Raw genomic sequence first — 21,742 nt, 5'->3', positions numbered from 1 at the left:
TATTATTGGTAATGGTAATAAAGGGTGTAATCAGATGAGTATTAAATAGGAGATATAAAAGACATTCTATTGTACTAAGTACTATTATACTAGACTATATCATACTATATACTATCAATAATGACAGTATAACATTCATTAACTATACAATCTATTAACACAATCATCATTCATCTCATGACGCGATCAATAATTCTCAATTTAGTAGTATTACGCGTATGTCATATATGTCAAATATTGATATGTTGTTGATTGTATTATTACACTAGAACAAACACTAAGATCTAGTTGAAATCATACCTCGATTAATATCAATTGTCCATAAGCAACAATAGATACTATTATATACTGATCAGCTTACAGTAATCAGTCATAGTATATGAATACCATATCAAAGTTTTAGTTCCATGTGATTTAATTCCATCGCGAATATAATCAATTACTAATTAAAGGCTATCAAATGCCGGCTATTAAGCTTATGATATATAACCGGAAACTCATAATAATGATATAGTACAATTGGCTAATACATTATATTATACTATAACTAGATCAATGCTATTGACTATTCTACAATGATCATCAATACAACATATACATTGATTGCCAATTGATTGTAGTAGATTTGATTATGTGTATTACTGATCACACACACCTTGATTACTTAATCTTTCTTTTTCTTTGTTTCGCGAATAGTCCATTAATTTAATCTTTTATACCGTCAAAACTTTTTGATAGCGCTTAAACCATAGTTAAACATTTGAAATCCACTAAACTTAAGGCTATGGATCTTCTTCAAACTTCGATTAGTCAATATTTGGCTAATGTGAATCATGATAATACCAAAGCCCTAGAAATAGCTACCAAATTAGCTTCTCAGATTGAAAATAAACATTTAAAATTATTAGATTTAGTTAAATCACTTGGTGATTATTTAACTGCTGATGATGATTTATTAAGACCAAAGGCAACAATGTGTTTATCTCAAACTTTAGATCAAATATCACCTAGTGGTTTAACAAAACATGATATTCAAGTTTTAATTTCATTTTATTTATCCAAAATTGATGATTTAAAATCAACAAAGGAAACTTTATTTGGTATAGATTCCTTAATAGTTATGAATCAATTTCCTCCAATTCATATTAAACCTATCCTTACCATCCTTCAAGATCAATATCAATCAACTCAACATTTAGCATCAACAAGATTCTTTACTTTTGATATCCTAAATAATTTATTTGATAAATTCCCCCATGTTGTTCAAAAATATTCAAATCAATTCATTGAAACATTTATTCATATTGCATCTGGTGAAAAAGACCCTAAGAATTTATTAATTTCATTCACATTAAATGGTAAAATTTCATCCACTTTACAAATAGATAATTATAAAGATGATTTATTTGATGTATTATTTTGTTATTTCCCAATTTCTTTTAAACCTCCAAAAGATGATCCTTATAAAATCACTTCAGATGATTTAAAAAATGCATTACGTCAAGCTATTGCATCAAATTCACTATTTGCAGAGGATTCTTATCCAAATTTATTAGAAAAATTAACTTCAACTGCTCCAATAGTTAAACATGACACAATCAAGACAATCACTCAATGTATAAAAAATTATTCAATTGATTCATTAATTGCAAATTATATTGAATTATGGAATGCCTTAAAATTTGAAATATTACATGGTGATCCTGATGATGATGAAGATGAACTATTCCCACCAATTTTAGAAATTTTCACTACAATCACTCAAAAATTAGAATCAAATCAAGAATATTTTGAAAAATTTATAAATTTAGTTCTTGATGAATTAAAATCAAATATTCAAACTTTAACAAATAAGCAAAAACAATCATGTATCTTATTATCTTCCATATCTTCTGCATCTCCTCAAGCTTTCAATAAAATTATTTATCCTACAATTACATTATTATTAAATAATTCAACATTATCAACCCAGGATCAACGTTCATTAATTACCAATTTAGGCTACTTTACAAGTTCATATATCCTAGTGTTTGGTACAATAACTGAAGAGAAAAACGTTTCACAAATTTCTGAAAATTCTTTATTACAATTCAAAGATGAAATTTTAATTCTATTAGGTAAAGCATTAATGTCAACTTCTAAGATTGAAGTTGCACTAAGAACATTATCCATTGCAGAATTAACTAAATTAACAACATTATTAGATTTTTTATCACCAGAGGAAATTTCATTAATTGTTCAATATTTCACTGAAACTGTATTAATTGATGATAATGAATATGTTTATGGCGCTGGAATTTCTGGATTAATTCAAATTGGTTCAATTGATTCTTCCATATTGTTAGAAATTACTTTTCCAAAATTATTAGATTTTTTACCAATTGATGGTTCTATGATTGAAATTTTAATTGATGATGAATTTAAACCAAGAATTAAGATTTTTGAAGTTTTAAAATCTATAACAAGGGATAAACAATTAGGTGATTGGGTTTTGGAAAAATTGATAAAGAAATTATCAGAATTAAATGAATTGGATAATGTTTATGGATTTGAAATTAGTGAAACTTGTCTTGTTATCTTGAAAGAAATTCAAAGATTATCACCATTTGATACTGATTTATATTTAAAAACCTTGTACCCACAGTTACTAGACATATTGGATAAAAATCATTCAAATGATGAATTCTTAGAAAGTATTGGTGATTTAATTAAATTGATCATAGTTTATTCTAAAAAAAATTTACATCAAGAAATCTTGGATGATTCAATAAATAAATTTATTTATGAAAAGGGATTAATCACTGGGAGCCCAAATAAATTAATTAATATATTTGTTAAAATTATTGCAGGTCTTGATAAAATTGTTATTTTCCCAAAAGTTGATGAATTCTTGGATGATTTAATTAAATTTACAGAGTTAAATTCAAATGAATTGAATAAAGAACCATATACAAAATTAGGTTATTTACAATTAATTTCATTAATTATGAATAAATTCATTTCAAATGATTCAAAATATATTAATTATTTGGATAATAGTGATGGAATTTCATCAATTAATTTAGAAATTTTTACATGGATTACCAAGAGTATTGTTTTGAAAATGTCTTCAGAATCTGAAAATTATATCACCATTTTATTTAATTATTTATCAAATGAAGAATTTGGTTTAATTATAACAAAATCATTTGAAATCTTGGTTATTGATTTAAATAATTTTGAAAAATTTAAGAAAAAGCAAAATAATAATGTTAGATTATTATATAAACAATCATTTTTCCAAATTATTACACCTTTATTAATATCAGGGTTCCAACAAACTCAAGATTTAAAAACAAAATCAAATTACCTAACTTCATTATCATATATCTTAAAACATATTAAAAGAGAAATTATTATACCTCATTTATCTTCATTTTTCCCATTATTATTACAAGCAATTTCATTACCAAAATCTGAAGTTAGATATGCATCAATAAATACAATCTTATCAACAATTGATGAAATTCCAGATTTAGTTTCATCACATTTATCAACATTAATTCCAAAATTTTTAGAAATGTCACAACATAAGAATACAAGATTAAATAATGAAAAAGTTCGTTTAATTTGTCTTCAAGTATTAGAAGCTTTAGTTCATACTGTTGATATAACAAAATTAATTCCATTTCAAGAAAGAATTATAAAAGAATTAAGTGATGTTTTAGATGATCCAAAAAGATCTGTTAGAAAAGCTGCTATTGATACAAGACAAGCTTATTATGAATTAGGTAGAACTGTTGATTAAGATAAACTCGTGTATATAAAAGCATTAAAATTATCAATATTTAATGATCGTACTTAGCTTGTACTATATTATACAATCAATAATTCTACAATCTTTAATAGATTAAAACATAATTGACTTTAGCTCTTTTACTATATAGCAAATATCACAAATAGACGTTATGATCCTTATACATTGACTAGTTAGCTAATAGACTTCTCCATGATCAAATTCACTCTTCATTTTATCAACATCTTTCAAATCTCTTGATTTTAATCGTGCTTTTTTTAATAAATGATTATCATCCATTTCATCTAAAACATTTCCAATATTGAAATCCAATAAAACAATTTCATTTGCGGGAGTTTTATAAACATTATCTATTTTCAAATCTCCATGTGTAACATTAAGTTTAGAATGTAATTCACCAATGATGTTTTTCAAATAATTAAAATCTTCTGATTTATTCAATGTTTGTAAATTTGGATAATACTTGAAAGCAATGAAATGTTTTCTTTTATAAACATTAGTATTATTCCTTTGATTTTCAACTTTTAAAATTCCAGAAGTCACATATTCAGGAACTCTGAACTTGGAATCTTTATGAAGTTTATTATAATCACGTAAAAGCTTGTTAATCTTAATTTCATTTGGAATACCATTTTTAAAAATATAATCAACTTCTTGTTGTGCTTCATAAATTGGGTCATAACTATTCTCTTCTTGAAAAATAACTTCATAATTATCAAATGTCTTTCCATATTCATAAACTTTGATCAAAATCTCAGCATTTTCTTTCTCTAATGTATCTAGAACTTCTTGATCTTCATATTCAATCAAATCTGATGAATTCTCCTTAAATTCTTTTGCTGTGCAAACGTAAATCTCTGACGTAGAATTATTTAACGATGTCAGACGTTTGGCAATTCGTATCAAAGTTTGATAATCGAAGTAGAAGGTTGAATTTTCCAAGGTTGTTGATTTTGGAGTTGAAACATCTTTAGAAGTTAGTGATTCTGAAACATCATGGGATTGTGATTGAACAAGACGAGATATGAGACTTGGTGAATTTGTAGATTGATTTCTTGTTAAGTAATACTTTGCCATTTCATAAGCAGTCCAACAAATTGCAGTTGAAGGAACATTTGAAATAATTCTTGGTTTAATACCTTTCCAAAACCCTTTAACACCATCTAATTGATATATTATTTTTGCACCACCATAAAGAGAATTTGTATTCTTGTTGATCTTGTTTTTGACGTTTCTTTCCAGATTCAGACTTATCATTAATATCAACATCAGACCTTGGTCTTTTTGACTTTGAATTGCCATCTGGTGTAACATTTTGATTCTGGTCTGATGATTCACATTTTTGAGTTAGACTTAAAGTACTAGAAAGTTGTTTCAATTCTTTTACTAATTGATCATGATCAGTAGTTTCTTGTAATTCTTTTGCTTCAAATAAACATAGTAAGATCATAAGTCTTGTTTCAATGCTATTTATTTTAGAAAATGTAAGTTCTTTTAAGTTTTGGTCACGATAAAAGCGATCCTTGATTAAAATCCCTTGAACTGGAAATTTAGGAAATTTTGTATCAATGATGTTCTGAATTTCTGAGTCAGTATCCCATTCCTTAACCCCTGATGTACGTGGATCTAAGGCAATCATATTATTTTCTTTTAGCACTCTGGACGTCACATTGATATTTTTGATCTCGCCGTTCATTTCATTGACTGTTGATGTGTAATCCATTAAGTCTGATATTTTGTAAATGAAGGTATTTAAAAATTAGTAATGATCCCAAACTTAGAGAAGTTGAGAATATTATGCACAATATTATTTCTAAAAGTCTTTTTAAAAATAGTGTTAGTTTCCAAAGAACATTTCAAAGATTCATCAGGTCCCGAGTGTATTATTGATGGCAGCATATCTTCTTGATAAAACATTGGTCTCCTTTTATATGTAGTAACAGAATCAGGCTCTTTTTGTAATTTGGAGTAAACTGTTCCTTTATTATTTTGCATTTCAATTTGACAGTTTTTGGTGAAATTTTCAAACAATGGACTCGTATAACCATATTTATAGCCATTTTGCATATCAAATACCTTATTCAATCCATCAGTAGAAGAAGAAAAGATCATCAAGCTTGTAATTGGTTTTATTAAATCATTTCTAAATCCGTAACTCAAATCTGATTTTGATGGTAGTGTAAGGTGGTGTGGTCTGTCTGTGTTTCTTGAAATAATGAGTTGATTAAATTCGATTTTAAAATAATCTAATATATCCTCATATGACTTGAGTTTCATTGATTTCACCAACTCTTTATCAACTTTTTTAATCATTTTCAATAGTTCATCAGATCCAAAAGCTGATATTGAAGGGTTCTCTAATTGCTTCAAATGTACATCATCATATTCTTCAGATTCCACCTCAGGGTTTAATCCATTTATATTGTATCTAGTGTAACTTTCTGATTTGAGAGTTCCATTTTCATCTTGAAAAATAGCATGACCAAAATAATTTTCAAGTGTATCATTCAAAGAAGTTATATCATCCAAGCCAGAAGCCTCATTTGATTTTGATTTTCCTTCATCAACAGATGGTTTTGTATTGACCCCTTCCACTAAACTGTTATCACCATCAGTAGTAACATTTTCTTCAAAATTGATGATTTTTGGTGTAACAATTGCTGATGGGATTACCAAAATAATGTTTTGCAGATGATGTACCCAGTGTTCTGAGCCGTTATTTGATGAATCAATCTCGCTAGGTTCAATTGATGTCAATTCTTTACACATCATATAAAGTAAACCCTGATTGATGTGAATTTTTGATACACCAGCATCTTCATCTCTTGCATCAAATAGGCGCCAAAACCTAACCTGGTGTAACTCTTTGATAATTTCACACTTGAGAGAATTCATCAATCTTGTTTTATTATCTTTGAAGAACAACTTAGCTTCCCGATATTTCATTGGTGTTGCATCTATATGATCCTTAATCTCATCATATTCTCTGTGGAAATTCTTGAAATGTTTCGAACCACTTGATTCCTCAACCGAAGCTTCATCCTGAGACTGTGTACCACTCATTTGAATTGAATACCAACTAGTATAACAATTGATTGATGGATAATTATATGATCATTTAAGAAATGAATTGTTGTTTATTGTTGAAATTGATGGCGCCTAAAATTGGTATAATGTTCTCCAGATGTTGCGCCTACCGAACATATAAACAATATCTTTTTGTATGTAAATCTATTAAAATTCTAACTTTCTATATACATGTGAACTTTCTATAATATATATACCTAAGATCTATTTCAAATATGACACAACAGCACCAATGGATTTAGAAATTATCAATTTCTCCTTTTGAGAATCTTCCACAATTGAAACATTTTCTTTTAATCCATGTTCAGGTAATTTTTTAATTTGTTCTTTAACCCATTCATCTCTTTTCTCTTTATCATTATCACTGATAAAAACACTTAGAACAATAATTGTAATATTTTTAGTAGTTTTACCTAATTCTGCAGAATATTTAGAACCAGGTCTTAAAGATCTCATAACCCAATGTTCATAATTTAATTTAAACCAATCCCAAAGTGATGTTTTATTTGATTCACGATTATAAAGTAATCCAACAAGTGCTAATTCAACCATATTTGAATCAATATTTGTTTGAACAAAATTCAAAACTCTTTTAACTAAGGATACATCTTTGGTGAAACCTAATGATCTAATTGCTGCATTTTGAATATCAATATCTGATCCTTGAATAACATGATTTGTAGTTGCACCTGGAGATTTAACTAATGAGAGAATTTTTTTCCATGTTGTTTGATTTGCAGTTAATGAAATTGATTGGAAAATTGGAACTAAAAATTCTTCAGGAACTGATTGACGAGGTCCATGTTGAATTTTTTTAAAGAAAAATTCATGAATCTTGTTAATTTTTGGAATTGAAAGACCTATTGATAATATATGTTTTCTTGTTTCTAATTCAGGTTTTGATAATTTTGAATAATTAACTTCTTTCCATTCTAATTTTCCAAAAAGTTTTAAATTTAATTCTTGTAACCAATTTGAAAATGATTTATATTGATCAATTGATGAATGAATCTTGTAAGAATTTTCTAAAACTTCTAAATTATTCAAAACATGTTGTAAAATTGGGAATTGTAACACATCATTATTTATAACTTTTTCACTTATTTTTAAAAACCCAATAATATCATCATCAGTTTGATGATGTTCATTACCAATAATGATATTAAAATCATGGAAAATACCAAATAAATCTTGTAAAGATAGTAATTCATAATTTTTAATTAAATTATCAATGAATTTCTGAGATTTATAATGAGCTCTATAAATCCCAATTCTATTTGTATTTAATTTAACAAATTCATCAATATTAATTTCTTTTAAAATCATTGATCTATCATTCATAATTTTATTAATTATAGAACCATCTTTTAATTTAATAGCTAATGGAATATGATATGGTACATCTTCATTATCAATTGGAGTTTCTAAGAATCTATGTTGTTCTAATTGAATTAAACCTTCTTCATTAATTGAAACTGAAACAATTGGGAATCCAGGAGTTCTTAACCAAGAATGTGTAAAACCTAATAAATCTAAATTTGAATCATCATGAAACCATTTCCAAATATTCATTGGTTTTATAGTTTTAAATTCCCATTCATGAATAAATTTATCCAAAGATTCAACAAATCTTGGCAAATTATCATTGAACTCTTTATTCTCCACAACATTAGCAAACATTCTTAGGAATTGAATACCTTTATTATAAGAATGAACTTGGAAAGCATCTTGAGTAGATTTAACATTTGGATTATCTAAATTTGTAACAATACTTTTGGAACCAATATGAGAATCTGATTCAAAAATGGATTCTAAATCTATATTTGTTAATTGTTCCCAAATTCTTTGATCATCATCATCTATTTTTAATTGAGCTAAAACATAATAAGCAAACCAAGTAGCAAATGATTCATTTAACCAAAGATGAGACCATTCATCAAATGAAACATTATTTCCAACCCAATGATGAATAATTTCATGAGCAATTAATTGTCTTATATTTTTTAATTGTTCTTTATCTTTAAGGGAATCCACTAGGATATGAGATGATTGAATTGTAATTAAACCAAAATTTTCCATTGCACCATCACTTAAGAATGGTAATGAAATAAAATCTAATTTTTCTAAAGGGTATGATGTTTTTGGGAAAAGTTTAGAAATGAATGGTAAGATTTTAGATGCAATATCATGAGGATAAACAGCTTTTGAAATTTCACCAATTGGAGTGAAAAATCTAAGTGGGATTGATTTTGAACCTTGTGATAATTGAACTTGAGATTCAATTAATTCTAAATCACCAATGATAAACCCAAAAATTGAAGAATTCATCAATGGAGTTTTAGAAAATTCCACAATTTGTTTTTGATCCTTGATTTCTCTTGATGTTGGTAAAGAATTTGATAATACTGTAAAAGTTTCTGAAGTTTTAATTGTTAATTGAAATTGAGCTTTTGAATTTGGTTCATCAATACATGGATAAATAAATCTTGCAAATGAAGCTTGAGAATGAGTTGCAATTATATAATTTGTTGAATTATTATTTCTATCATCTAAATAATTTGTTTTGAAAATACCTTTTGTGAAATCTCTATAAGTTTTAATTGTATTAATTTTACCTAGGAATTTTAAATTTAATGATAATGCTGCATTTGAATTTAAATCTTGTTCAGTTGATAAATTAACTAATTCATTTGATCTATCATATGAGATTTTAGCCTTATGTTCAATTTGTGAATCATCAATGAAAATAGCACTTAGAACAACCAATTCAGATGAATTTAAACTAAATTTAAAACTTGATACATCACCATCACCATTATTCTTATTTCTTTGTAATGATATAGTTAATTGACCATTAAAATTTGATTTTTGATGATCTATATCCAAGTTTAGTGAGTATAAAGTTGGATCAAAAGTGTTTGACAGTGATAGCAGAGACATTGTTGTTACTCCAAGCTTTGAACTTGTCTATAATATGATCAAATCTAAAGTCCGTGGATCTGAGTATTAAACATCTACTATAAATTTCCAACCATTATACCAGAAATTCGAGAAACCGTTGACTAACTTTGAGAAAGCCCGTGAAGAAAATGACAGACTGAAAATTGTTTATGTAATTATTATATAATCATAATGCTCCCCATACCAATATGTTAAATAGCAATTCGCGCATTCCGCGAACTTCCAATTTCCATCTGAGTCCTGACGTTTCAATTTGTGAAGCACCACATTTCAAATCTCATGATTTCATTTGTTCTTTATTGTTCTTGTGAATTGATTGTTATTGTGCAATGTGTCATATTTATAGATTTATGAAGGTGGGTAACTAGTGACTACTAGGGTGTAATATCACTATGGTATTTGATTGTATAGAGTGATGGTATAATGTCTAGCTGTATTGTAGTCTTATAGTAGTCTCACTATTGGTATATTCATATCTATTATTGTTCACTAGTGACTACAGCCATAATTAAATCCCGATATTTTATTATAAATGCACTCCACAGGGTTCGAATGGGTGTCACCAATATTACCAAAATGTTTTTATCAGCCTCCATCATGACCATACTGATATTAGATTCGTTGGAAAGCCATGGAATCAATCGTCACTATCCAATGCAATGCAATACTCGTATTCTCATGCTTTTTTAATTACTTTTGAATTACTTTTACTAATATAATTAAGATTAATTATGGATTACATAAGCCATTTCCCGCGAAGTTCTACGCGAATTCTTTCATTTCCCACTGTTTCCCGCGAATTCGTATTGGTTGTTCTTTCAGTTTCTACATGGCTTTTAAAATTGCAAACATTAAATAAAGAAAAAGCATCCCATAAATAAAGTCATACTATTCACATACATTACATATACAATACATTACATTAAAAAGAAATTACATTTCTGCAATATTCTTATACCCCAAGATCTTAGTTTCATATATATATATATACAATAGTTCTTTCCCTGTTTGAATATCAAAAATATTAAAATTGGATCTCAGAAAAAATAAACTTTTGCCTTCTGATATCTTTTAATTTATATTAAAATTCAAACAAAAAAACTTCAATTTCAAAGCAAAGATCTATTGATATTGATTTGAAAGAGAGTATTAGGATAAAGTACTTCAACGAAAGTTTATATTTTTGGAAAATACTTTTTTGGAAAAAAGTCAATTAATCAAACAATTATTAAGTTCTGCTTTTTGTTAATAATAAATCAATATGGTCAAAGATACAAAATTATATGACATTTTGGGTATATTACCACAATCAACTCAAGTGGAAATTAAAAAAGCTTATAGATTAAATGCTTTAAAATTTCATCCTGATAAAAATAATCATTCACAAGAATCAACTGAAAAATTTCAAGAAATAACAAAAGCTTATGAAATTTTATCTGATGATTCTAAAAGATCAACTTATGATCAATTTGGTGATTTAGATGAATTAGATGATGAATTAAATAATCCAAATAATCCAAATCATTTTAATAATCAAAATCAAAATCATAATTCAAATCAACAAAATCCATTTTCAATGAGAGCTGATGATTTATTTAATCAATTTTTTGGTGATTCATTCTTTAGTTCTTCATCATTTGGTTCAAGTTTTACAAATCAACAACATCCTCAACATCAACAAGCTACATCATCATCAACATTTAATACCAATGGATTCCAACCAACACAACAACAATCATCACAACAGCAATCATCACAACAACAACAACAGCAGCAACAAACTAGACCCAATAGACGTGGTATTGATATAAAACATAAATTATCTGTATCATTAGAAGATTTATATTATGGGAAATCAACAAAATTAGCCCTTTCAAGAACAATTTTATGTAAAGCATGTGATTCAAAAGGTGGTACCAAAATAAATATTTGTAATCAATGTAAAGGTTCAGGTATTATAGTAATGTCAAAACAAATGGGTCCATTAATTCAAAGATTTGAATCAACTTGTCAATCTTGTGGTGGTTCAGGAAATTTCATATTAGAATTATGTTCTATATGTCAAGGTGATAAAACAATTGAAGAACGTAAAATTTTAAAATTAAATATTCCACCAGGGACAATGAATGGTGAATCTATTGTTTTCAAAAATGAAGCTGATCAAGGGATTGATATAATACCTGGTGATGTTGTTGTTTCAATTGAAGAAAAAAATCATCAATTTTTTAGAAGACATAATGAAGATTTATTCACAAGAGTTAAAATTGATTTATTAACCGCCCTTGGAGGTGGTTCTTTTGGTATTCATCATATAAATAATGATTGGTTAAAAGTTGAAATTGTACCTGGAGAAATTATAAAACCAAATTGTTTAAAACAAATTCCTGGTTATGGTATGCCTAAAAAAACCAATCCAACGGAATTTGGTGCCTTGGTTATTCAATTTGATGTTGAATTCCCTACCCAGAATCAAATTGATCAAACAACTTTACCATTTTTAGAAAAATCATTACCACCAAGACCTGCATTAACAATTCCACCAAATGTTGAAGTTATTGAAAAAATTTTAATGGATTATGATCCATCAACAAAAAATTATTATAATTATAATCAAAATACCAATAACAAGTTTAATAATAGTAAAAAAAGAAGAGTTGGTGAAGATTCTTCATCAAGTGATGATGAAAAAGATCTTGAAAATGGTGGATTTTTCATGAATGGTGGTGGTAATAATAATGGAATTGGTTCAAATAATGAAAATAATGAACCTAAAAATGATGGTAATAATAATGGTGGTAATAACAATGGTGGCATAAATTTAAAAAATGAAAAATTAAATGGATTTAGTGGTGATGGAAATGGTAATATGAATGGGTTTGCAAAAGATGATGTTCAATGTTCTCAACAATGATTAAGATTTATAGATAAGTGTATTATTATTATGATTCAACCATAAAAAAGTGTTGATATGAATATAAAAATTTGAAAATAAGTTTTGCAATATGATTTTTGATATTATTTGATATTGGAATTGATGTTGATGTAATGAAAAGTAGATTGTGTTTAAATGGATATGGAATGATTTGATTTGATGAGGTGAATATGATTTGGAAATTTGAAATATCATCAAGTATTACCAAGTATCATCAGGTGTCATCAATATTCAACTAGAATGTTCTGTGGGTTCTATGGTTTATTGCCATTGTTGATGTCAATGTTGGTCCAAAGTATTTCAAGTCTCAAACCCCATGCATTAGATGTAAGAACAAAGAACCAAAAGGGATGTATACAGGATCAATTATAGATCTATTGGCTTATGAAATGTTTATGTGTTATCTTGACATCATTTGTTATTCAATCGTTATGTTATATGAACAATATATATGTTATGAAGTGATTTGTGATTTGTGTGGTTTGTTTACTATATGGGTTTATTAGGGATATGTTTTAGTTTATATACAAGTATACAGATATTAAATTTTACCTCGTACGTTTCAACGTTTCATAACTTTCAACACGTCAATTCAATTTTAATGTGATTCAATTTAAAAATGAAAGAATTGACGGTTAATGCAAGTTTGATTTTAGCCTACATGAAACCCGAGATTTGGTTGATACCATACAAACGCTGTAAACAGGTACTAAAAAGGTACAGAATAATACTAAAACTATACATAATATTCCTAGAAGTATATAGAGAACTATAGTATCTACATAAACAGATCAATATAGTATTTAACCCCAGTTATATCGTTATACCAGTGTTAAATTGTATATTCCTTGTCTGCCCCTGACTTTTCAAAATCCTGTAAAGCGTGTGAAAAATTGCAAGAATTGCCGGATTTTTATATGAGGAAGCCAGTGAATAAATGACAGAAATTGATTATGTAATTGTCAGGTGACGCGTCAGGTGATTGTTTTTACTGACACTTTTCATTGACAGACAGGTTTTAAATTTTTTTATTGGTATTTGAATAATAAAGAAGAGATGAGATGAGTATGGAATGTATACTGATCTCTGAGTATTAATAGGACAACAATCACAATGAGTATAACGTTCAACAACCCTTCCAAGTCTACCAAAACAGTCAATAAACTACTGGCCAAGGTATTACCAGGTCAATCATCTTCAAATATAATAAAATCTTCTTCATCTTCAACTTCACAACAATTAACTTCACATCAACAAAATCATAAAATAGATCCCTACAAAGTACAAAAACAAGATAAGAAACAAAAAAGACAAGCTATCAAGATAATAAATGAAAAAAGAGCAAAATTATTAAATGAAGCAAAAGCTAAAATTTTGGAAGATCATTTAAATCAAGGTACTCTCTCTAAAGAAGAAAAATTAGAATTAAAATTAAAAATTAAAAAAAATGTAACAAATTTACAAAGTTGGTCATTAGAACAAGAAGATGATTTAAAAGAAATTCAAGATCAAATCCTAAGTATGAAGAATAAAAGTAAGAAGAAAATTATTAATAAAAAATCAAAATCAAATCAAAATGATATTTATGATAAAAAAACTATTCAAAGATATCCTGGTTTAACTCCTGGTTTAGCTCCTGTTGATATGGATGATAGTGAAGAAGAAAGTGATTAGTTGGTGTGTAAATTATGTATATTATAATGATAATTAAAGTTATAAGTTGATGAAATTATTTATCGTAGTTGTTGTGTAAAATTATAGTGGTGGTCCATTCATAGTGGTGGTCGTGGGTCAGTTTATATCAATTTATTTTTTTAAGATAAACATCAAAAACTATGGCGGCAAGATATATCTAACATCACAATCCATTATCACGCAGATTTCAGTTCTATTCTCAGTCTCATTGGTGACTCACAAGGTAAGCAGCAAAGGAACGCTATGTGATTCTGATATTTAAGAAAAAATAATTGGTTTTGTATGCTCAAAACTAGGTGATGTTGGTGACTATGGCTTCAAAAAAAGTGGCATAAAGATCAAACAATGAATACGACATTTCATAAAAGATATCTTAACTATAGAGACCAAGTTATACCTCATTTGATTATTATTTACATCGGCTCGGGTCTCATGATTCTTATTGATACTTATGGTTTATGGTCACTGAATACCTTTGTTCCACAATACGTTGTAATTGATAATGGATACATAAGCGTTTTCACTGTACAAAACGTGAGATTTACAATGTTGATAAGATATAATTTATGTGGAATAAATTGTGGTGGTGTTGAATGGACAATATAAAAGAAGATGATGTACTGTTTCTTAAATTCTTGAAATAATTTGATATGATGAATACATATCAAGAATAGCCATCATGACTGATTATAGTGCTTGGTATTGGAAGTTTATTCCTCATTATAGAGACGTGAAAGATCCAGATTTATATGATGAAAATGGTTCAGAGATAATTTATGATATTCACAATTCAAAAGACACACAACTTATTGAATACAGAGATGAATCAAATAGAAAATGGTATAAAGTTTTCGATGAATATGAATATCGTTTAAATAAATATAAACGTCAAGAAAAAACTTGGTGGGGTTGGTTTGATAAAAATGCAACTGCACAAGAGAAAAAATTCCTTACAAAATTAGATTTTATGATTGTTTTATATTCAATTGCAGGTTTTTGGTCAATGAATTTAAATCAAGCAAATATAAGTAATGCATATGTATCAGGGATGAAAGAAGGTTTGAACATGTATGGTAATGAATTATCAAATTCAAATGCATTATATAATGCAGGTTGTACCATATTCCAATTAGTATTTATGTATGTTTTCCCAAGAGTTCCATTAAATTATTTATTTTTAATTGGGAATTTAGGTTGGAGTATTATCACTCTAGCTTCTGCTCATGTTCAAACTGCTCAACAATTATACGTTTCAAGATTTTTTGTTGGAGCTTTTGAAAGTGGTTATTTTATTCTTGTTCATTATTTATTTGGTTCTTGGTATAAAGGTCTTGAGATTAATTATCGTGGTGGTATATTTTATTGTGGGTTATATTTAGGTGTGTTAACTTCAGGTTTATTACAAGGTCAAATTTATGAAAGTTTAAATAATGTTTTAGGTCTCCCAGGATGGAGATGGATGTTTATTATTGATGGTGCTATTACAATACCAATTGCTATATATGGATTTTATGTTGTTCCAGGGACACCAGAAAATTGTACTTCATTATTTTTAACAGATGAAGAAATTTTATTAGCAAGAAGAAGATTAAGAGAAGCAAATATAGTTTCACCATCAAGAGATCCACCACCATTTCTTAATTGGAAACTTTGGAAGAAAGTTATATCAAGTTGGCCAATTTATATTTTGATGGTTATGGATGGATTATTTTGGAATGCTTCAGGTGCTGTTAAAAATGCAGGTTTTGCTCTATGGTTAAAATCTTTGAATAGATATTCTACACCTGAATTAAATAGATTAACTTCAATTCCACCAGCATTAGCAATTGCTTTCGTATTAGCAGTTTGTTTCAGTGCAGATATTATAAAATCAAGATCAATTGCAATATTATGGGGTACAACAATTACATTAACTACAAATCTTATTCTTGCCATATGGGAAGTTCCAGAAAGTGCTAAATGGTATTCATTTTATCTTTCATATTTTGGTTATACAATAAGTTCAGTTGTTTATGGTTGGCTTAATGATATAATGAGACATGATCCACAAGAAAGAGCTATTGTTCTTTGTGCTGCAAATATTTTTAGTCAACAATCAACAGCTTGGTTAGTTCCATTAACTTTCCCTACGGTTGAAGGACCTAGATTTAAAAAAGGTTATATATTTGCAACTGTTGTTGATGTTGTTTTATTATTATGGGTTTTGTTAACATATTTTTTTTATAAAAGAGAAGAACGTAAAAATGCAAAGATAAATGGTATTGTTTTATATAATTCATCTAAAGGTGATGTACCATTAGAAGTTAGAGAACATTTAGCTTCAAAATCAGATGATAGTGAATCTGATGTTGTTGGTAGTCAAATTAATGAAAATAAAGGTGATTTTAATGAAGATATAAAGGAAATTAGAGAGGAGAAACTATGAAAGCAGATAGTGACCTATATAATTCAGTGGTTAATGTGTATTATTTTAATTCTATAAAACATTTTCAACATATTAAGAACAAACGCTCAATTGTGAAAGGGCTTCTATAGTAGACCTCATAACTAACAATCTATATCACATCAATAATTACATAGATAATGGTTATTAAGCACTACAACAAAAGTACAGAAGAAGCTATTTTGAAAAAATATTAATAACCTTCATTTAACAATTCAATCAACTAATAAACAATCCAACTCAAGTCAAATTGTAAGAGTATGAATGAAATCTAAATGTATGGCCTTTCATGCATATTATATTAAGTCATAAAGTATACTAGTCATTGTTATAATATTAAATATGATCAAATGAACACTAGTATAATCAAGAACCTTAGTATGATCAAAAGCACTTGAAGTTCAATAAAAAACACACCAAGTGGCTGAACTCAGAACATTTCCATATGATTGTTTACTTAACATTACTAACTATCAAAATAATAGAGCCAGTGAACTGCATAAGATTCGAGTATCTTACTTATCAATCATTAACGTATCGATATATAATTAACTTACTATCCTAGATTAGTTCAAATATTTGAGCAAATTACGCGCGAAAAAAAAATTATAACGAGGACGATGATTCGATAGTACCACCAAAGGGAATAAAGTATAAAGAGGAACTAAATTTGTACTAGTAGACGCATTGTACCAAGTATCATGGTTATTTCGGTGATAGAAATAGTAGCGTAGGCTGGTACTCTTATGGTTTTTGGCTATATTGGACTGTATAACACATCAATTAGATCATATTAATCAATCGCGTGCTTAATAACCAGATCTGGGGATCTTTAAAGAACCATGGATATAGTTATTAGTAATTCAAATGAACCAAATATCACCATCATTCAAAGCCCATTGTAATCCATCCCACTGTTTCCATTAATTCCCACTAGTTCAAGTACATTTCACATGCTTTCCTTTCAAAGCCCATGTTAACAATGTTCGTAAAGCCATACCGAATTGGGCCAATAGGAACGAAACGTTTGTCATTCCAAGAGCCATCACATACCACAAACAGCGACAAACAAACACAACAAAAGAAGACAACAACTACTAAACAACATCAACAATACTATACTCACTATCCAATCACATACTCATCAAAATCAACTTAATAAACTTGATTTCTTCGTTGTTTGTAGTACAAATTTTCATGATTTCTGTCATTTCAACGCGTGTTTGTAAATCCATGCATAAAAAAAAATTCGAGAGACGTTGAAAAAGAAAAAATTATAAATAAAATAAAATAACCACTTTTATGAAAACATAACTTTTTGATTTGTTTTTGATATCTTATATCTGATCTATTGCACAAAAATGGAATCCTTAGCACGTCAGTCCGCTAAGCTCTGCCCCTTTGTCAAGAACCATGCCAACAAATCTGCTTTACAAAGCATTAATGGTTCTTCATTGGCTAATCAAGCTTCAATGTGTCCAGTTATGGGTCCTGCTTTAACTGAACAAAAACGTTCTTATACAACTCCATCAAAACCAAGATTCGCCTCAGCTACTGCAACTCAAGAAGTTGATGATTATGAAATTTTAGATCATTCTCAAACTCAAGAACGTTCATTTGATTATAATGGATTATTTGAAGATGAATTATCAAAGAAAAGATCTGATAATTCTTATAGATTTTTCAATAATATTAATAGATTAGCTAAAAGTTTCCCACAAGCTCATAGAGCTACCGAGGAAGATAAAGTTACTGTTTGGTGTTCAAATGATTATTTAGCAATGTCTAAAAATCAACAAGTTATTGAAACTATGAAGAAAACTTTAGATAAATATGGTGCAGGTGCTGGTGGTACAAGAAATATTGCAGGTCATAATAAACATGCAATTAATTTAGAAAGTGAATTAGCTGCATTACATAAAAAGGAAGCTTCATTAGTTTTCTCATCATGTTATGTTGCAAATGATGCAGTTTTATCATTATTAGGTCAAAAAATGAAAGATTTAGTTATTTTTTCTGATGAATTAAATCATGCTTCAATGATTGTTGGTATTAAACATTCAAATGCTAAAAAAGAAATTTTTAAACATAATGATTTAATTGATTTAGAATCAAGATTATCAAAATATCCAAAATCTCAACCAAAATTAATTGCTTTTGAATCTGTTTATTCAATGTGTGGTTCAGTTGCACCAATTGATAAAATTTGTGATTTAGCTGAAAAATATGGTGCTTTAACTTTCTTAGATGAAGTTCATGCTGTTGGGTTATATGGACCACATGGTGCTGGTGTTGCAGAACATTTTGATTTTGAAGCTCATCGTAAAGCAGGTATTGCATCACCAAATTATAAAACTACCCTGGATAGAGTTGATATGATTACTGCAACTTTAGGTAAATCATTTGGTACTGTTGGTGGTTATGTTGCTGGGTCATCAAATTTAATTGATTGGTTAAGATCTTATTCTCCTGGTTTTATTTTCACAACAACTTTACCACCTGCAGTTATGGCTGGTGCAGCTGAAGCAATTCGTTATGTTAGACATTATATTAAAGATCGTCAATTACAACAATTAAATACTGGGTATGTTAAAGATAATTTATCCAAATTAGGTGTTCCAGTTATGCCAAATCCTTCACATGTTGTGCCAATTGTTATTGGTGATCCAGCAAAGGCTAAACAAGCATCTGATTTATTAATGAATAAACATAAAATTTATGTTCAAGCAATTAATTTCCCAACTGTTGCTCGTGGTGAAGAAAGATTAAGAGTTACTCCAACTCCAGGTCATAATCAAGAATTATCTGATGTTTTCTTAGAGGCTATTGATGATGTTTATAAAACTATTGAATTACCAAGTATTCAAGATTTAACTAATCAAGGTGGTCTTTGTGGAGTTGGTGATCCAAATTATATTCATCAAGATAATTTATGGACTCAAGAACAATTAAATTATACTGAAAAAGATCTTAATGAAAATGTTTTCAATCCTGTTATTGATCAATTAGAAGTTAGTTCTGGTATTAAATATTAAACAACTTCTTGATTGTCACTTGTCTATAGTTTAAAATCATTGATCCTATGCCTTTATGCCTTTTGCAAAAAATTGCTTATTTATACTCATACATTTAATAATTTAATATATAATCTTGATCAATGTTGAATACAAATGTAATATATTAGTCTTAAATTCAATTATTGAATATGTATATAAAAACATATTTAAACAAATTGCACACAAAAGTCAAATAAAATGATCAGTTAAAATTGAAATAAATCAAATAAAAAATGAATGTTATTAAATATAACATGATATGTATATTTATATAAAAAATCAAATAAAAAATCTCAATAAAATATTGTTAAAGTAACCAAATTATAATAATAAGAGTTGACTTCTTAAAAATTTGGAATTTTAGCTTTATTAGCAGCAATATCACTCTTTAAATCTTCAACATCAACTTCTGAAGCTTTTTGTTTTAATTGATCAACTAATGATGGTTCAGAACTTGGGGTTTCTGGGAAAATATTGGTTTGAATATCTTGAGTTTGATGATAACCAGTAGCAGAGTCTTCGACTGATGAAGCAACTTTTGATGGATCTAAAGTTGAAGTTGAAGAAGTGGCAACACCTGATGATTTAGCACCTGATGGAGCACCTGAAGTTTGATTAACAGCTTCTTCAACATTTTCAAATGGATTTGTAGCTTTTGATGATGAAGATGAAACTTTTTTAGCACCAGTGTTTGAAATTGGTTCAGAACCTGAAGAGAAAGCAGAAACATTTTGTTCACCAACAGAAGTTGAAGCAGTACGAACTTGATATTTTGATTTAATAAATTTTGAAACAGGACCTAATTTTTCATCAGCTTGTTTTAAATATGGAGTAGCTTTTTCTTGAGCTAATTGACCATATTCACCAGCTTTTTCTCTTGCAATAGCAGAAAATTTAACAACAGCTTCATTAATTTCATCTTGATAATTTTCATAAATTGCAGGTAAAGTGAAAGTTAAAACAGTAGCAGTGAAAATCAATTTATATAAAGATAACCATGAAGTAATCTTGTACAAGATATAAAATAAACCTGAAGCTTTTAAAGTATTTTCAATATCAAATGAATATAATAATTTTTGACCTTCTTCTTCTAAAGCTGGTAAATCTTTGGTGAATGATTCCAAGAAATTTGAAGTTTTTTTGGAGAAAGTCTTATTATAAGATGGTCTATAACGAGTAACAAATCCAGTACCAGTAACTAATTTACCAGCATATTCAGCGATAGCTGATGAAATCAAAGCAATTGAACCTAATCTAAAGAAAAGACTTAATAAATTGACAGATTTTAAAACAATTAAAGAGAAAACCAATGAACCGAAAACTTTACCAGTCTTGACAGGATCTTTCCAAGTTAACAATGGGTTACCAACGTGTCTTTTTGATGGTTGAGTTTGAGCTGGAGTACCGTTTGGTACTGGAACTTGAGGAACTTGAGCAGATGACATTTTAATAAAACAATGGATCAATCAGGAATTAATTAAATAGGGGATCAGACAATGAAATAACTAAACTTGACTATTATTTTTTGTTCAACTTGATGACAATTGAATACCGAATTAAATAAAGAACAAATTAATTTCCAACAGCGAATCAATTCTTTTAAATAAGATTCCTTTCAATTGTTTTAATTGATTGTTGATTTCAAAATTGGTTTCTGACGGCAAATTTTCATCTTTTTATAAAATTGTGAAATTTCAATTTATGATCCACAGATGCAGGCGCAAAAATCGCAAATTTACCCGGATTTAAAATAACCAATATAAGACATAATC

At 28.0% G+C, this 21,742-nt stretch overlaps 9 protein-coding genes across 9 annotated transcripts; 5 read left to right on the top strand and 4 right to left on the bottom strand.

Annotated features, from left to right (window-relative positions):
• Window positions 1–784: 784 nt before the first annotated feature.
• On the top strand, window positions 785–3,787 carry MET18 (Met18p; the record flags this gene model as incomplete). The annotated part of the gene is made up of 1 exon (XM_011277374.1): window positions 785–3,787. One exon carries the CDS (start codon window positions 785–787, stop codon window positions 3,785–3,787), a length of 3,003 nt encoding a protein of 1,000 aa, XP_011275676.1.
• Window positions 3,788–3,973: 186 nt separating this feature from the next.
• Window positions 3,974–5,519, bottom strand: BN7_2041 (Mitochondrial carnitine/acylcarnitine carrier protein; the record flags this gene model as incomplete). The annotated part of the gene is made up of 2 exons (XM_011277373.1): window positions 3,974–5,122; window positions 5,184–5,519. 2 exons carry the CDS (start codon window positions 5,517–5,519, stop codon window positions 3,974–3,976), a joined length of 1,485 nt encoding a protein of 494 aa, XP_011275675.1.
• Window positions 5,520–5,548: 29 nt separating this feature from the next.
• On the bottom strand, window positions 5,549–6,859 carry BN7_2040 (uncharacterized protein; the record flags this gene model as incomplete). Its single annotated transcript, XM_011277372.1, has 1 exon — window positions 5,549–6,859. One exon carries the CDS (start codon window positions 6,857–6,859, stop codon window positions 5,549–5,551), a length of 1,311 nt encoding a protein of 436 aa, XP_011275674.1.
• A 228-nt stretch (window positions 6,860–7,087) lies between these two features.
• TMA108 (Tma108p) lies at window positions 7,088–9,823 on the bottom strand (the record flags this gene model as incomplete). Its single annotated transcript, XM_011277371.1, has 1 exon — window positions 7,088–9,823. One exon carries the CDS (start codon window positions 9,821–9,823, stop codon window positions 7,088–7,090), a length of 2,736 nt encoding a protein of 911 aa, XP_011275673.1.
• Window positions 9,824–11,105: 1,282 nt separating this feature from the next.
• Window positions 11,106–12,755, top strand: BN7_2038 (Chaperone protein; the record flags this gene model as incomplete). The annotated part of the gene is made up of 1 exon (XM_011277370.1): window positions 11,106–12,755. The coding sequence occupies one exon, from the start codon at window positions 11,106–11,108 to the stop codon at window positions 12,753–12,755; it is 1,650 nt and encodes a 549-aa protein (XP_011275672.1).
• A 1,134-nt stretch (window positions 12,756–13,889) lies between these two features.
• RRT14 (Rrt14p) lies at window positions 13,890–14,450 on the top strand (the record flags this gene model as incomplete). Its single annotated transcript, XM_011277369.1, has 1 exon — window positions 13,890–14,450. One exon carries the CDS (start codon window positions 13,890–13,892, stop codon window positions 14,448–14,450), a length of 561 nt encoding a protein of 186 aa, XP_011275671.1.
• Window positions 14,451–15,150: 700 nt separating this feature from the next.
• BN7_2036 (putative transporter SEO1) lies at window positions 15,151–16,896 on the top strand (the record flags this gene model as incomplete). Its single annotated transcript, XM_011277368.1, has 1 exon — window positions 15,151–16,896. One exon carries the CDS (start codon window positions 15,151–15,153, stop codon window positions 16,894–16,896), a length of 1,746 nt encoding a protein of 581 aa, XP_011275670.1.
• Window positions 16,897–18,275: 1,379 nt separating this feature from the next.
• On the top strand, window positions 18,276–19,949 carry HEM1 (5-aminolevulinate synthase; the record flags this gene model as incomplete). The annotated part of the gene is made up of 1 exon (XM_011277367.1): window positions 18,276–19,949. One exon carries the CDS (start codon window positions 18,276–18,278, stop codon window positions 19,947–19,949), a length of 1,674 nt encoding a protein of 557 aa, XP_011275669.1.
• Window positions 19,950–20,314: 365 nt separating this feature from the next.
• On the bottom strand, window positions 20,315–21,415 carry RTN1 (Rtn1p; the record flags this gene model as incomplete). Its single annotated transcript, XM_011277366.1, has 1 exon — window positions 20,315–21,415. One exon carries the CDS (start codon window positions 21,413–21,415, stop codon window positions 20,315–20,317), a length of 1,101 nt encoding a protein of 366 aa, XP_011275668.1.
• Between the last annotated feature and the right edge of the window lie 327 nt (window positions 21,416–21,742).

The sequence above is a fragment of the Wickerhamomyces ciferrii genome, contig 00047, assembly GCF_000313485.1.
Source record: "Wickerhamomyces ciferrii WGS project CAIF00000000 data, strain NRRL Y-1031 F-60-10, contig 00047, whole genome shotgun sequence".
Lineage (NCBI taxonomy): Eukaryota > Fungi > Ascomycota > Saccharomycetes > Phaffomycetales > Wickerhamomycetaceae > Hansenula > Hansenula ciferrii.
The sequence above is the reverse complement of the archived record's forward strand: the minus strand, read 5'-3'. Positions and strand labels throughout refer to the sequence as shown.